This window comes from Morchella importuna (genome assembly GCF_003444635.1).
Source record: "Morchella importuna strain M04M26 chromosome Unknown Morimp01GS015, whole genome shotgun sequence".
Taxonomy (NCBI): domain Eukaryota; kingdom Fungi; phylum Ascomycota; class Pezizomycetes; order Pezizales; family Morchellaceae; genus Morchella; species Morchella importuna.
The window spans coordinates 534,824-551,155 of NW_025763412.1; the positions used below are offsets into that span (position 1 = coordinate 534,824).

General features: G+C 48.5%; 5 protein-coding genes across 5 annotated transcripts; 4 read left to right on the top strand and 1 right to left on the bottom strand.

Annotated features, from left to right (window-relative positions):
- Positions 1–371: 371 nt before the first annotated feature.
- Positions 372–2,088, top strand: LAJ45_05570 (uncharacterized protein; the record flags this gene model as incomplete). Its single annotated transcript, XM_046115141.1, has 7 exons — positions 372–408; positions 474–523; positions 585–641; positions 709–945; positions 1,001–1,390; positions 1,447–1,977; positions 2,035–2,088. The coding sequence occupies 7 exons, from the start codon at positions 372–374 to the stop codon at positions 2,086–2,088; spliced, it is 1,356 nt and encodes a 451-aa protein (XP_045971663.1).
- A 481-nt stretch (positions 2,089–2,569) lies between these two features.
- Positions 2,570–3,370, top strand: LAJ45_05571 (uncharacterized protein; the record flags this gene model as incomplete). Its single annotated transcript, XM_046115142.1, has 4 exons — positions 2,570–2,573; positions 2,645–2,788; positions 2,844–2,929; positions 3,275–3,370. The coding sequence occupies 4 exons, from the start codon at positions 2,570–2,572 to the stop codon at positions 3,368–3,370; spliced, it is 330 nt and encodes a 109-aa protein (XP_045971664.1).
- Positions 3,371–5,880: 2,510 nt separating this feature from the next.
- Positions 5,881–7,367, top strand: LAJ45_05572 (uncharacterized protein; the record flags this gene model as incomplete). Its single annotated transcript, XM_046115143.1, has 2 exons — positions 5,881–6,134; positions 6,203–7,367. The coding sequence occupies 2 exons, from the start codon at positions 5,881–5,883 to the stop codon at positions 7,365–7,367; spliced, it is 1,419 nt and encodes a 472-aa protein (XP_045971665.1).
- A 3,175-nt stretch (positions 7,368–10,542) lies between these two features.
- On the bottom strand, positions 10,543–11,534 carry LAJ45_05573 (uncharacterized protein; the record flags this gene model as incomplete). Its single annotated transcript, XM_046115144.1, has 7 exons — positions 10,543–10,581; positions 10,642–10,734; positions 11,012–11,024; positions 11,132–11,138; positions 11,193–11,256; positions 11,342–11,376; positions 11,456–11,534. The coding sequence occupies 7 exons, from the start codon at positions 11,532–11,534 to the stop codon at positions 10,543–10,545; spliced, it is 330 nt and encodes a 109-aa protein (XP_045971666.1).
- A 1,759-nt stretch (positions 11,535–13,293) lies between these two features.
- LAJ45_05574 (uncharacterized protein) lies at positions 13,294–14,439 on the top strand (the record flags this gene model as incomplete). Its single annotated transcript, XM_046115145.1, has 1 exon — positions 13,294–14,439. The coding sequence occupies one exon, from the start codon at positions 13,294–13,296 to the stop codon at positions 14,437–14,439; it is 1,146 nt and encodes a 381-aa protein (XP_045971667.1).
- Positions 14,440–16,332: the final 1,893 nt, after the last annotated feature.

Genomic DNA, 16,332 nt, shown 5'->3' on the forward strand with positions numbered 1-16,332 from the left:
AGCTCCTTTTAATGGCTGGGGCTGGAAGTAGACGAGAGCTTCCGAGAGAAATGTGTGAACCCAACGGGCCGTTAGAACTCTACAGGGGTTACCCGGAAGTAAAGTAGGATAGGCGGTACCACGTCATATGCGAGGTCTGATGATTTTGTGCCTAGAGCACAATAGGGTTTGTCTCTGTGGCTGGTGAGTGATGGAGGGGAGGCTTAGTAATTGAGAAGCCCCGCCAGCCACTCACCACAAGCTTCATGATAGAGGGTCCCATCAACAGAGATCCATCCATAGCATCCAACTCCATCATCATCCGCCGTACCATACCCCCACTTACCATCATCCCCGCTCTTTTACGGCAAACCCATAATCGAATTCGCAAAATGTCGGAGGAAGCAGTGCTCAAGGCCGACAAGGATTGTGAGAGCCCTCTTTCTGCCGCAGCCGCTCTGTTATCTGATGATCCAGCTACTGACATGCGATAGATACCGACATTCTTGATGCCCAGCTCCCGGGGTGTTTGGAACTTGCAAAGGTGTGATTCTGTATATGTTATGGCGGAGACGGAGTTGAACTCGGAGCTTACATGTTTATAGACAAACCTCCCAGCGGCTATTGAAAAGCTCCTAGCGTTGGAGAAACAAACTAGACAGGTACTATCCCATCTCAAAACCAGTCGCCATTTATGCACCAACAAATACTAACAGTGTTCGGCCCCAGTCCAATGACTTAGCCTCTACCTCTCGACTCCTCATCACCATAGTAACGCTATGCAAAGATTCCGGTGACTGGAAACTTATGAACGAGCATGTCCAAATGCTTTCAAAGAAGCACGGACAGCTCAAACAGGCCACTACTAAGATGGTACAGGTTGTGATGGGTTTCTTGGACGAGACTCCGAACATTGACACAAAGCTTTCCGTCATCGAAACGCTGAGGAACGTTACTGAGGGCAAGGTTAGTGACGCATGCAAACCTCACTGATGATGTAACAACTTACGTGGATACCTAGATCTTTGTCGAAGTCGAACGAGCCCGTATAACCCGTATCCTTGCGAACATCAGGAAGGAAAGAGGCGATCTTGCTGGCGCCACCGATGTCCTGTGCGAGCTCCAGGTTGAGACCTTCGGATCCATGGATCGGCGGGAAAAGACCGAGTTTATCCTCGAACAGGTCGAGCTTTGTATCGAACGTGGAGATTTCACACAAGCGGCGATCCTTGGGAGAAAGATATCGACAAAGTATCTCAACAATCCCGAGGTCTCGGACTTGAAATTGAAATTCTACGATCAGCAGATTCAATTGGCGAAACAAGATGAGAAGTACTTGGATGTCTGCAAGCATTATAGAGCTGTGTATGATACGCCCAGTGTAGTAGAGGACCCGCTAAAGCTGAAGAGTGTAAGTACCTACCAGCCCCGAGTAAAAGAGACATTGATCCTTACAAACCATCCTAGGTCCTTGAAAGAATCATTTTCTACGTGTGTCTTGCGCCATACGATAATGAACAATCTGACCTCCTTCACCGAATTAATGCCGATACTAAACTCAAGCTTGTCCCAAAGACAGCTAGCCTCCTCAAATTCTTTACTATTTCTGAGCTGATGCGTTGGCCTCTTATTGCCGAAGTTTACGGCCCTGATCTTCGCGCAACTGATGTTTTTGCTATTGGTGATTCTAAAGCCGAAAAGCGCTGGGAAGACCTCAGGAAACGGGTTATTGAGCACAATGTTAGGGTTGTCGCCAAGTACTACACCAGAATCAAGATGGATAGATTAAAGATGCTCTTGGATCTCGATGAAGATGAAGCAGAAAGCTATCTGAGTAAGCTTGTTACTCAGAAGACGGTATATGCGAAGATTGATAGACCGGCGAGGGTCATATCGTTCGCCCAGCCAAGAGACGCAGACGATGCGTTGAATGAATGGAGTGCGAATATGAAGAGTCTTCTGGGTCTTTTGGAACGGATTGACCATCTAATCACGAAGGTAAATTCATTCTTCCTTCATTTGGGATTCTCTTATAGTAACTAACTGGGGAAATAGGAGGAAATGATGGCGAATATCGCACCTAAAAAGGGCAAAGGCAAGGCGAAATAAACTCTCCGACCATTCATCTTGAACTTGTGTATAATAGACGGTGATGATTCTGGCTACCACCATTTATATAAAATAAAGGAGCAGCTCGTCTAAACGGAATTGGTTATCGTAGAGGCTTAGAATATTGGTTTCGCGTAACGTAAATTTGTAATGGCGGTTAGAGACTATGTTTATTGTCTGTTTTTCTCAAGATTGACCTTTAAGACCGATCTCATATGCCTCTCTGCTGTAAACCGGTGCTGAAGGTCATTACTCCCCCCTTACGGCTTAGCGCCTGTAAGTGCCAAGATATCGGGGCCTAGCCCTAACCACCGGTCACCTGTCCCACAATGCTATTTGCAACCCGAACATTTACAATTTCTACGAAATTTCACACCTCACACTCACGACGCAGCGATTCCCACCCCCACCCCATACCCTTTAAATCCACCCAACAACAATCCCCAACCGGAGTACTTTATCAACAAAAAAAAGTGCAGAGATGGGTATGTCGTCCTCCTTTCCAGAAATGCGGGAAGAGTGAAGGGAAATGCTGACAGACCTCCCCGCGATGAAGCCCCCACAAAGAAGACTAAGAAGACCACCGACTCCATCAACTCGCGCTTGGCGCTTGTGATGAAGTCCGGAAAGTACGTGCTCGGATACAAGTCCACCCTCAAGACCCTCCGTTCTGGAAAGGCCAAGCTCGTCATCATTGCCGGTATGTTTCCCCCACCGTTTCGTGCTTGGGGAAGTGGGACTGATGGGTTTTGTAGGAAACACTCCTCCCCTCAGGAAGTCCGAGCTCGAGTACTACTCCATGTTGGGCAAGTGCAACGTCCACCACTTTGCTGGAAACAACGTAAGCAGCCATTCCTCTGTTTTTTGGTAGCTTTGGGACGACTCTTGTTGCACGGTGGGGGGGTGTTGTGGTGGGATGGGATTGGGGAGTAGAGTGGCATGATGTCCATGGTGCCGATGTGACAGTATCTTAAAGGGGAATGCACATGGTGGTCGTGGTGACCCTACTAGATTCCACCCTCTACCTCCACCTCCCACTCTCCCCCGCGGTGCAATGCGCGGAGAGGCATACACAAGGACCAACGTCCTTGTGGCGCTCTCTGCTCCCTGAGAAGAAGCAAACCCACTCTCTGCTTCGGAGGGAAACGGTGAAAGATTGCTGACAGAACTCTTTTGCGTGTTACAGATTGAGCTCGGAACTGCTTGCGGTAAGCTCTTCAGGTGCTCCACCATGGCCATTCTCGACCAGGGTGACTCCGACATCTTGTCTTCCAACGCTTAAATGGAATTGACGTGGGATGGGAAATGGGATAAAAAAAATTAAAAGAAATAAGGGGTATATAGAATTACGATTAATGGGATTCTAGTTCTTCGGCAGTTTTTTTTGGCTTCTGGCCTTTGGCTTTGGTTTTGGTTTTGCATTGTGAATTGTGGATCGTGAATTATGCTGTGAATTGTGTTTTGTAGTGTGCTGTGAGTGATAAGCTCCGGTGTTAAGTGCCAAAGGTGACGATAGAACGAAACCCTTCCTCTATAATTCCAATCTCCACGCCTCCATATCTCAGAAACAAAATCTCAGAAACAAAATGGTTCAGAAGAACGGTAAAGGCTCCCACCAGACTACGGTTATCTACATACAAGTACCGTAGTTTAAGACATCACATACGCACGTGGTGTTCACACGCTGAACTTACCACGATGATTTTAAACCAGTTTCAATTCGCGTGAGCGATGGTCCACAATGATTACAATGGAATACTGAGTCATAGGATTGATTCTATACAGTCTTATAATGTTTACCTTGGATTCAAAGCAATTGAAGCATAATGTCTATCTGATACACAATTTCAATAATCTATGAACGTGAAGCACAAGTGCTCACCCAAGTCTACGTCTATGATCCTTCATCACCCATCATCACCCGTTCACGCAACCCAAATCCGACAACCAAATAAAAACTCACAAAAACACAATCTTCTTTCATCACGCCCTCGCATAGCAGCCAGGAACGCAACGAAAAAAGAAGCATTTCGCGTCAACTGGAGGCAGTGTAATACCAGTGACACAGTGGGACACGTCGATGTGCAAGCACAGAGCCACGGTCCCGGGGCAAACAAAAATAAGTATAATCAATAAATGGTTCCATAGAACCGTTTCAGAGATTAAACTGAAAAGAACAGATACTACACTTGATCTAAGCCACTGTGAGGGGGTTAGCTGATGCTCGAGATGGTAGAGTAAAGGCAAATGTTGGGGGTAGACTTACAAAGGCAAAGAGAGCTGGGGAAGTAAGAGGGACGAGGGGGAGGGGCCGTTATATAGTAGAGGAGGACTTGGCGCCGAGGGGAGATTTGGCCGAAGGGGGGGTGGGGCAGAGGTGGTTATTAGGGCTGCGGGTTTGGGGTTTAAGGGGAGTGGATAGGTGGTCTGTGGGTGCACTGTGCAGGAGGGCGTGTGCGTCGTGGTGGTTGGGACACGGTTATTAACTTTGGTGTTCTCAGTGTTTGAAGCTAGGTCTTGTAGAGCTTTGAACAACGCAATTTACAATAGCTACACATTAAGCATATGTGTTAGCTTCGATATCTATAAAGTACATGTAATCCATTATGGCTCTCATCCTTCTTCATCTAATCAACAGAGTAAAAGAGCCAGAATAATCTTCCTGCGACCAACTCAGACCTCAGATAGAAAGAACTCGAACATCAACAGTCCGAAAACGGGATTGACTCTGAGCGCCCGTTGAGATATCGCACAGTGTCTACATAATCGAACACTTCTTTGGTTTCTATCTACTCGACACTTCTAGTGTTGTTTAAAAAAATGTATTTAGACGGGAGCTCACTCAATATCAATCAAGCCTAGCATTATTGCTGGTAAAACTTAACAGATGCCAAGGATCTACTACTGCTACATTATTAACTGCTACATTTCTCCAAGACAGTTAGCTCACTTCTGCGCGGATGCCGCAGTGGCCGGGTGATTACAGATGTCTCCCTCTACACAAGATGGCCGGGAAGGTGGTTTGGAGGTCTCGCGTTGTGTGTTTTGCGGTGCTGAGGGCCACAGATAACTATCGCGACGCCATCAATTCCGTTGAATCCTGACACCGTTAAATAAGAGGGCTCACCGGAGATCTTCTGTTTCTCAGGGTGTCTTCTGACCTGTACGAAAGCCTAAAACTTGAGACTTTGGATAGGTATCATGCCCGCCGCCATCCTACTAATGCCCATCGAACACGCTCTTAAACACCCCGCTGCGGCCCGGGCCTCTCTTTGCCTGGTTCTCCCTCGGCAGGCCCGACCGGTGCCAATGATCGAGCTGTATCACCAGTTGCGGCTATGAAGCGCCTACGTACTACTAATCACGATGTCATTGCACAGCCGTCTGGCTATATGGAGTGGTCTATATAGGAATAATAATCGATTAATCAGGTGCTCTGCAATATTAAATGCATCACCAGCCGTTGCCCCACGAGTGCTTTCCTGTGATTCGCCGGGCGCCCCGCAGCTAGCTAGCTCGCTCAGCCCGCCGCCAAGGACCCTTGCTGGGTTAAGCACACCACGGACACACCACGCACCCGCGAGAATCACCCCTCTGCGCAACCACTCTTTCTGTTCCTGTGCCTGTGCTTTTTGTTTCGACACCCGCGAGCTCTTGGAAATCGGAATTGAAGAACTACATATAAAAGTATTACTGCTCCATCCATCAGTACTATCATCAACATTAGCCATCGGTAAACATACCAGAGAATCACAGATCATATATAATCAGTAATAACTATCACCTAATATAATGCCTGTCGCCATATCAGCTCCCGGGAAGGTCCTCCTGGCTGGTGGATATCTCGTCCTCGATAAAGACTACTCGGGCCTTGTGTTTGGACTCTCGGCGAGGATCCACTCGATTTCAACACCCGACCCTGAGGCGGCGGGCCCAGGCGTCATCACGGTCAAGTCGCCGCAATTCACGAATGCGGTGTGGAAGTATAAGATCAGCTGTCCAGACTCGGACAAGGGAGTGGTCGTGACACAGGTCATGGAGGAAGAGTACATATTTTCACATTTGTATATTTCTATAATGTCTATGTAGCTAATGAGACATCTGCTATCTCTAGGTCCTCCAAAAACCTCTTTGTGGAGACGACTCTTCGTTATGCCCTGACTTACATCTCGTCCACAACGCTGATCACCGACTTCGAGTCAAAAACTATCACCATTCTCGCGGACAACGACTACTACTCGCAGCCCACCTACCCCGCCCCGCGCTTCAACCACCTCAACACGCCCCTCTCCGCATCGCACAAGACCGGCCTCGGCTCCAGCGCCGCCCTCGTCACCTCCCTCACCGCCTGCCTTCTCGCAACCTACATCCCACCCCCGGCCTCAGCTCCAGAGCTCCGTACAATTCTCAAACAGCAACTCATCCACAACCTCGCACAGGCCTCCCATTGCGCCGCCCAAGGCAAGGTCGGCAGCGGCTTTGATGTTGCCGCCGCCGTCTTCGGCTCCTGCGTCTACCAGCGCTTCTCCCCCTCCCTCCTCGAGGCAATCCCAGAAGCAAACACAAAGGGCTTCGCCCGCTCACTCAAAGAGACCGTTGACTCCCCCTGGGACCTGCAGATCTCGAAGACTCGAGTCCCGCGTGGCATCCGCGTTGTCATGGGAGACGTCGACTGCGGGTCTAGCACGCCCGGGATGGTCAAGAAGCTTCTTGCCTGGCGCACAGCGCACCCCGCCGTCGCGAAGAAGATGTGGGATGAGCTGGAGATGCTGAACCGCGGGCTGATTGACCTGCTGGAGTCGCTGCGCATCTCGTCCGAGGAGGAGCCCGGCGCATATTCTGGCGCGCTGGATGCAATCCGGAAGCATGGGTGGGCGCACCCGCACCCACATGAGCGCTGCCTCACCACGCTACGAGAGATTGGAGGACAGATTGCGGCAATCCGGGTGATAATCCGTGGGATGGGGGAGGCGGCAGGGGTGCCGATTGAGCCAGAGGCGCAGACGAAGCTGTTGGATGCGGTGGAGGGGGAGGTGAATGGGGTGCTTGGTGGGGTGGTACCGGGCGCGGGAGGGTATGATGCTGTAGCGTTCCTACTGGTGGATCATCCGGAGACGGTGGGGGAGTTGAAGGCAGCGTTGGGGAGGTGGAATGGTGGCACGGCGCAGGGGAAGGGCGTGACGGGGGAGAGTGTTAAGGCGTTGGAAACGAGGGAGGAGCAGGAGGGCGTTAGAAGGGAGCCGTTGGAGGGGTATGAGGGGTTTGTGAGCTTTGCGTAGAGGGGGGTTAATTGGAGTAGACCTAGACCTAGAAATAGATAGTTAGCTAGTGATACCAGGGATACGATACAAGAGCTTTCTGCATCCAACTACTCTTTTTTTTATCTTGGTTTATTTTATGGTTCCTGTGTTAGAGTATTATGCTGGCGTTGTTGAAATGGTGAGTGATGAGTGGTGGTGATAGTAACGAGTAATAACGACCGAGTGAGAGAATATGATTGAAATTAATCGCAAGTTGATAACGCCACTTCCATCCCACGATACCGGTACCCGCCAACATAGCCACCAAGCAAAATCAACAAATACCACACCTCTACGCCACTATATGACTATAACTCTTCTCGAAGCCCCCCCTTACCACACACCACCAAGTGATGGTAGTATGTAGTTGACATTCCTAAGTATTTAATTTCCGGCCAACGACTTCGTCCCAACAGCAACGCCTGTATAACACTGAGATAGAAAGCCATAGAAGGCTTTTTACCACGTATGTCTTTTGTCATTTTTGCCTCTTCGTTCTTAAGTTTTCTTGCTTCCGGTTTGGTAGTTGCAAATACATTCTTCTACATATATCCATCTCCAGGCCCGAGCTCCAGCCTTTGCAGGCCGGGGTATTTTGTGGCCTATCTTAGATTTTGTGGTGGCTTGGGTTGGGTATTTGTGTAACGGTACAGTAGAGTATTCGAGTGTGTAACAGTGTAATGGGGTATTCTATTAGAGTGAGTAGTAGGCAGCAGCCATGCTCATAGGTGGTGGGTGTTACGTAACCGTACCCCCCGCCACCCCGCGAACACACACAGGCACAGGAACAGATACTCAGTCAGACTGCGAGGCTTTCTATATATCACTTATAACAACACTTAGCTGAAAATGTAGCCCCGTCCAAAGCTAGAGGCAACATACGTATACTGAACGTACAAGAAGCACAAAACCATGAAACACCGGCGGATAATGTGTGGTTCGATATCCCCTACTGCGAATCATCTACATGCACTTAGTCATAGCTACTCCCCTCGTACCCCGGCTGACAGGGGGGTATTACTCAACATAAAAGTCACTATGAACTATATGTAATTATAACTACGGCCCTGCGTATAGTAGGCGGGCGGGAGGATCCAGTGGTTAGGATAGTTATCTTTGATATATGCTAATGGCTCCGGGGGCGTTTCCGCCAAATGAGATGGTTAGTCGTTTTCTGTGGTATACGAGCTAGAGCCTTGTATATTTGCCACCGGGCCCTATAGTCGAAAATGTCTTCAGTCACTAAGAACTAGATAAAGTGTATGCGGCGCGGTGTACGTGTACTCTAAGCACAACTTCCAAAACCTGATCGAAGCCACTATAGACACAGACCTGAAAAATAAAAGGTATTAATAGAGATAACCATATCCCCGTCCGAGCTTGAGATTGGCTGATATTTGGAAAATACTTGCATCTCTTCGTCTGCCGACAAGTGCTGCCCGCCTGAAGCTGGTGCCAAGAGAATGAGTGGCTTTCTTGCTCATAGATCTAGGTCTCTTTATCTTTTTTATCACCTAATATATCTTTCACCAACCTTACGATCACTTAGGCAAAACCGACGGACCAGTGCACCCGCCCATAAACCAAATTTGCATCATGGACTCTCACTCGGCTGTGCGTGCTGAACTCTGGCCTTTCAAATGATGTCGAACCTGACTCGAATTATAGATGGTCTTTTTGAACGCGTCATGTCGACACCTGTTACTAGAAAGTCGACACCTATATATTCCTGGATACATGTACATAAATAGCGGGGCTCTGAATCAATCAAAGAATCGAGTCATTTAACGGTCTTGTCCTACGTACTTTTACAATAAATTATAATATGGACAGCCAATTACAACTGGCAAGATATCTATATTGCCATGATCTTTGTGCGTGCCTCGTGGGTCGGGCGGGCTACTACACCGTGGCTTATATATAGAGGGGTAAGGTATGGGGTGGACAATTACAAGCTGATTTCCCCCACTTTCTGGTGCATATGGGCAGTGCGGGGGCGGGGTACGGCGCATCTTGGTGACGTAGTACGTACGCGTGATAAGAATATATCCCATCTAGTCGATCACCGCAATCGTTCCATACTCACATTTTTGACTGCATTAATGCAATATATTCAGCGGACTCGTCGACTACAGAGACCCCAGCTTCTGTCCGAGGGACTGCATAAGGAGTGCCAAATTGCAGGAGGAAGGAACGGCTGGCGATCCACTCGATGAGTAAAAGGCACAAGGATCCTCCCCGAGTGATAGTGTGTGATTGGAAACACTGCCAGGCTACTGGTTTTGCTGAAACATGAGGGGCGTGCGGTGTGCTAGTGGGGCCTGGGATGGTGAGAGGATTTGTAGGAGAATGAGTCGATCCCTACCAGCCCCACCATGGCGGCTGTCTCCCGCCATGCGTAGGTGGCTAGGCCTGCCCGCCTCCTAATTAGCTCAGTCCCGGCAATTCAAGCTAGCTATTGTAGCTATTACTCGCCTTCATGGATTCAAGCGGAATCGGAGGGGACGAAGCGGGGTGAAGATTAAAAATATTCGAGCCTGGGTCGGCAAGCAGAACTAGAAGGTGGAATGTGGGTATGGATGGGTATCAAACGGCTGAACGAGCATGAGGGAGCAGGTAGCTACATGTATCTAGGTAGCTATCTCTCCACGGCGATCCAGATCCAAAGGTTGTTAATATGGGCAGGGAAATGATCCACCCGTACATACATACGCACATGCACCGGAGATGCGGGCAGGGGTTATTATGCGGAAGCCTCCGGTCCGAGGTCCACTCACTGCCGCTCAATAACTACATCCCCACACGCGCGCAGCTCACCGCGCGTAGTCGCGGATACACCGCCAGATGTATGGATGATCCGGACGCCCACGCCGGCAGGGCTGCTTGCCTGTGCTGATCTTGTGTGCGTCCTACATGCGTTAATAAACCTCCAGATCCTGTCCCTCCCTCCCTCCCTGCGTCCCTCTCCCCCTTTGCGTCAAAAAGCGTCTCTCCAGACCAACAACTATCTGAACTACATGTACTCACTCACTAGATCTGACAACAAGGCTGCAATAACGTTTACCGGGATGGAGTTACTCGGAGGATTGTTTAGAGTTCTCTGCTCACCACGTTTCTGTGTCATGTGCTCTAATATCGATGTCTGTATCTAGGATCAAGTCGAGCGCGTCTCACTAACACCGGTGATGCAGTCCTAGTCGATGGGTTCAGTTGATGGATTCTGGGGTTTGATCGATGAAGTCTAGTTGAATACCTGCGTCCCTTCAAAGCACACTCTCTTCACCCCTGGCCATTCGGAAAAACCACTGCCCCCAACATAGCTAAATACCAATCCACCACCACTGCTCTACTAATCAATCACCCTCAGCCACCGTCCACCCCGGACCGCCATCTTATCCGGGCGGATGTAGCACAGTCTGCGCTCCCGACGGCACGGGGTTTTAATCCGAAACCCTCGCTCGCCTCGAGTATGTAGTGTGACATGACTGTGACGGGACGAAGGAATGTATATGTAGGTACTCATGCAGGTGAACGGGGTAGAAGAATGGAAACAAAGTGGGGAGTAATTGAGTGAATGAGTGGGTATGAGATGTCATACAAAGCGTGACAGCCAGCTTACTTACATGTAATATGCACCTATTATATGTTAGGTACACGGACCTACAGGAGTAAAGTACCTATGTAGTTGTTACTCCTGGATGAGTACTTTGGTATCAGAACAGTCAGTATCTACTGTACTCTACTCGGAAGCTGCGAATGAATGAGCGAATAGGCGAGGATCTTGGGCGAGGGTCTGGCTCATACCATGCCGGAGCCGTGCCGAACGATACGGTGTGAGTAAGTACCTACACAGGTAGCACCCATTGGCCTGTAACCACCAGTAAGTCAAGTTAGGTAGAGTACTATGGCACACATGGCCACCCTTCGTCTATCAATCCATCTGAACCACACACCCACATGGAACATGAGTACATGTATGTACTCGTATCTGCTCAGACCAGCTTAGTCCCCTTCTAGGATTGACTGATCCTATTGAGTTCACTCAAGATAGAGACAGAAATACCTACATGATCTAGCTATCCCCGCCAAGCTAGTAAACCTTAACCCAGGATCGATTCTAGGACTGCAACGTACTGGAACACACATGACGCCACGCCCTCGTGTTATGTAGCTAGAGTCTGGTTACAGGATGTATGTAGGTACGTCGCCATATCCGAGGTTTTGCAGCTGTCAGAAAGTGTAGGAAAAAATAAATATCACATCACGGGCGGCGGCAGAGGGCCGGGGTGGGTGAGTTTATGATGCATGTGGCTATCTACAGCTTGTTTAAGGTGAGTAAAAGTAGAAGTGACCAGAATGAGAGCTCAGTACTCTAGAGAAGAGCTCGAGTAGAATGATCATACCTGCTATTATACCGAAGTAGATACCTAACGTACCCGGTTGGTATGTCTATATAACCTGGCAGTTCCAAGTAAATTATAAAGTGGGCAAGTAGGGTCCCTAAAGGGTCTGGAGGTTACCTAAGAAACTCACCAGCAGCAAGCTTTACTGTTCTAGCAGCAGCTCATGTTTTCTTTGCTAGCCGGTGTAACATTGGCAATTCCTTTCCTCGCCCCCCCCTTCCCCAAACAAATGCAATGAGTCACGCCCTTTTTTTTTTTCTTCCAGAAACTCTGCAAGAACGAAAAAAAAAGGAGGTGTTGTGTGTCTAGTTCCTCTCTAGATCTAGAATAAAATGGTGTCACGTTCACGCATGCTCAGCCCCACTCGTCTCTCTTTCTTGATCTCTCACAAGCTTCCCTTGTAGACCTCCGTGCGTGCCTGCTTGCGAGGGAATTAAAAAAAAAAAAAAAAAAAAAAAAAAAAAAACTTGTAGTGAGGTGAGCAATCAGCATCACCAACCCTTCTTCGATCACAATTTATCTGTCACGCCCAAAGCGGGTCGTTTTGTTTCCAGTGCACGTTTCATACCCTTTCCTCCCCTACATCCTACCTTAGGCTTTTCCTTCCACAACGTAACCCCCCCCCCCCCTCTTCTCCCTCCGCTTTTTTCTCCCCTTGCGTGCAGCAGCAGCAGTACTAGCTGTGAGTGTTTAAAAAAAGCACCCGCACTTTTTCTTTCTACCTCTTTCTCAAACCCACCTCTGCGCGCAAGGATCTCCGTCCGTCACTTTGATGCGAACACCCTTGGCGAACGTGACTCTTGTGGTCTGTTTATAGGAACAGAAACCCGTCGCTCTCTTTTCACTTATTAACAGTGTGTTCGGCCCTACTTTTGCTCGCCGCCGCCCCCTCTCGTTTTTTTTTCTTCTTCTTTCATTCTTTCCTATCCTACGCATCCTTCGTCTTCGAAAAAATAAAAAGAGTGCAAGAGCGCAAAATATAAAATATAAAAATATAAAAAATAACAAGCTCTGTCTGCTGGGTTAACCGTGCTCAAGACCGCCACATCCAGCTGCTGCGCGCGCTGCCTGCCTGCCCGCCGGGTGACTTCGCGATACCTGCGAAGCCTTGTGGCTGGGCAAAATTATACCACTGGGGTCGGTAATCTCCTCTTCTTCTTTCTCTCTTTTTTCTACACCTCAACTTCCTTCGCTGCATGGTACTTTTTGATACACTCTATCATATCATGCAATGTAGAGTGATTGAGTGAGTGCTATTACTAACATCTTCAAAACCTTGCTCTCAGGAAAGCACCCGCTCTTCTCCTCTTTTTTGCATCGCGCACTCTCCTCGGGATTTCTTATTTTATCTTTATACTTTAAAACCTTTACAAGAAAGAAAGCAAGAAAAGAAATCCACGCCTTGCTCGTTCGTGGGGAGGAGACCTTCAAAAAATAAAAGAGAAGGCGAAAATCATAACTAGTAAATGAGCGCAGATAAACGGCAGCGCGGAAGACCAGCCATGTTCACCGACCAGGAGCGTCTCCAGCGCAAGCGAGAAATGGCCCGTCTACGGCAGGCCCGCAAGAGAGCGCGCGACCGGGAGCGCCAGAGCTTGGGTCGCGACTCGCTGGGCTCCGGGATGGACCTGGACTCGGGCGACATAGGAGCAGCAGGAGGAGGAGGGGGAAGAAGCGAGTCGGGGGAGCATAGCCTCAACCAGGACGGGGGAACGGATGACGAGCTTAACGACGACGAGGAACCGGCGTTCAGAGGTCTGGAGGCTGCAGGATCAGAACGGCATGCCCGACAGAACGGCTCCTCATCGGCTGGGGGAGGAGGAGGTGGAGGTGGGGGGATAGGAGGGATAGGAGGAGCAGGAGGAGCAGGAGGTGCTGATGCTGAGGCCGTTATTAGAAGTCGTGGGGAACCGAGGGGAAGGGGTGTTGTTGAGGTTGCACCACAACCGCCGCCGGTCGTTGTTCCCGGGATTGCACCGATGCAGCTACATCCGGTCCATCACCATGAGATGCAGGGCATCGCGGCATCATCGGGAACGGAGACACCGGCTACACAAACAGCTGTCGTCAGTATGGATCCGCATGGCAGAATGCCGGTTGTCGTTTACAGCGACCAGCCAAGAAGAATATCGGGCAATGTCGTGGTTGCAATGGAAGAGGAAGATGGCGATGAAGAGAGTGGTGATAACCACGCCCTATTCTGGCCATGGCTTCGTCGAACAGTTCGGTTGATCGAGTCCTCACGTAACAACCGCAAGCTGCAGGAAGATATTTACACTGTACTTTATACAGAGGAAATGGCGCAAATGTTGGAGCGAGAGGCACATAGGCTGACAAACCAACAACCCGAGCTGTTGAAAGAAAAAGTCTCATCAACACCAGAACTAGGTGGTAAAAATATTGCTCCGCTGGGTCTTTCGGAAGAGGGAGACAAGGAATCTGGCGATGAAATGGTCGATGAACTATTAGGCCACCTAGAAGGAAGAATCCAAGCAATCAAGAAACAAAAAGGGCTGAAGGCGGAAGTTCAGAACTTAAAGAGGGATTTGCTCCACAAGGAAGCCCAGCTAAAAGAATACGATGCCATTGTGGACTCTGAACGGGTGGCCTGGCGGGCAGAACGAGCACAACGTTCAGTAAGAAAGTGACGGGGGGGGGGGGGGTGTTTGGTTCTCATTTTTTCATTTTTTCCTTCATAGGTACCGGGTAGGTTTGGGTTGTTCATTTCTTTGGATGGATTGCAAGGAGATCGGTTGTCCCTTGCTTTCATAATTTTTTTTTTTTCATTTTGTTCATTTACCTCTCTCTCGGTATCACATTATGGTAATGTGGGTATTTGTGTAATATTGTTTTCGTTTTTCCTTTGTTCTCAATTTACCCATTAGTCTGGGTTATATAGGAGATTTTTCTTTTTGTCGGTGGGGTCTCAGGAATTAACGGGTTCTGGCTGGGTAGTTTTCTCTTTCTCACTTTTCTCTTTGTGTCTATAAGAAGGAAGATAATAGGGATACCCGATTTACAATTCTGTAGTTGTCATCACAATAAATCACTCGTCTCGCATAATATCTCGCCAGGGGAACGATGTGAGTATAAATGCCCTTCAACCTGGCCGGGCCGGCAGCACGTAATTGTACATACATATTTGTACATGTAGGTACGCCAGGGCTAAACAGAAACCCTAGCGCTGAAAATTTACATGCTCTAGCTTTGCAGGTAAGCCACATACGTCACCGATACAGATGTGCAATTTCTTGGCCAAACACGCAGTGGAGATTTGTTTCCGTTCTGGTGGCCTGGCCCGAGGTTCGTTACTAGTTAGCACGCCCAATTTTTCTAATAGAGATTTTAATGAAGACTCCGATAGCACTAAACATGTACGTACACTTTTGCGGCTACCCAATCATACATCATCATTACGATTGGAGATATAGAGACAACGAATCCATGCGCTATTTCCTGACATTCACAAATGCATAGCACATGTAGTTTCTGTTCAAACCTAACAGAATACCGCCATGGGGTTATCCTCTTAGTCGGGGTTTGGTATTGCATTAACTGGTTTCTATCTAACGTCCAAGGATATATCTATAATACTAACTACATGTACAGAAGGAGTGAGGTTTACCCAAAACATCAGTGTATTGTTGTTCCTAGCTGGGAGTGCCGTCACTGTGCCACGAATTTCGGAGAGAGGGGTCGTCTGTAGAATTGTACGTATAAAGTTTCAGTTAGGAGAGTTTCTTGGGTAGAGCACATCGTGGTTCCGATATATGTTTAGTTCAGTACTGGCTGATAATTCTATGAATGATGCGATCCTATATTGACGTGGAGCCTTGTGTATCCAGTGCGGAGCCTCCGTGAAATAACCCATAGAATTGTATCGTTCCGGTATATAATTTAGCGTTACTTCAAGGATTCTGATTCGGTACTTCACTGACTTGATACTTCATAGAGTCTGCTTGGCACTAATCTTCCATTAGATGGTATTATATCATATAATAGAAACACTCTGGGACTGGTTATCTAGTTAAATGGTAATAGTGTGCCTACATGCAGTTATTACATATACCCAGGCCGCGTGCATGGATCTCTATGAATCATGGATGGTCGTTGACATGATTTCAGAGCTCGTGAGTTGTCTGAAGACGGATTTTGAGAAAGATAACGAAATGATCCGGGGAGGAGTGGTGTGGGGGATCTGGAATTATCTGAGATGGTGGAGGCAGGGAGAACGATGAGAGGGAGGTATATTTACATGTATATGTACGTATATAGGTGTCCTTCCATAGGTGTGGTCCATGAGGTTTACACTAGTGCTACGGGCTTTATGCTCGGAGCCTAATTCGACGTCGACCCCTACATGATTAACAAACGCCGGTAAAGGCTTCGAATTCCTACTATATACTCAATCACAGAATATCACTCGCGCAGGAGATCACCAGGGCGATTCGTGCGGGGAAAGGGAGCTTTGAATCTAAATTCTGGTGATAATGAGTGCTGGATCGGCCGGAGTTCTGGTATGAACTCATATTTGTTGTTGA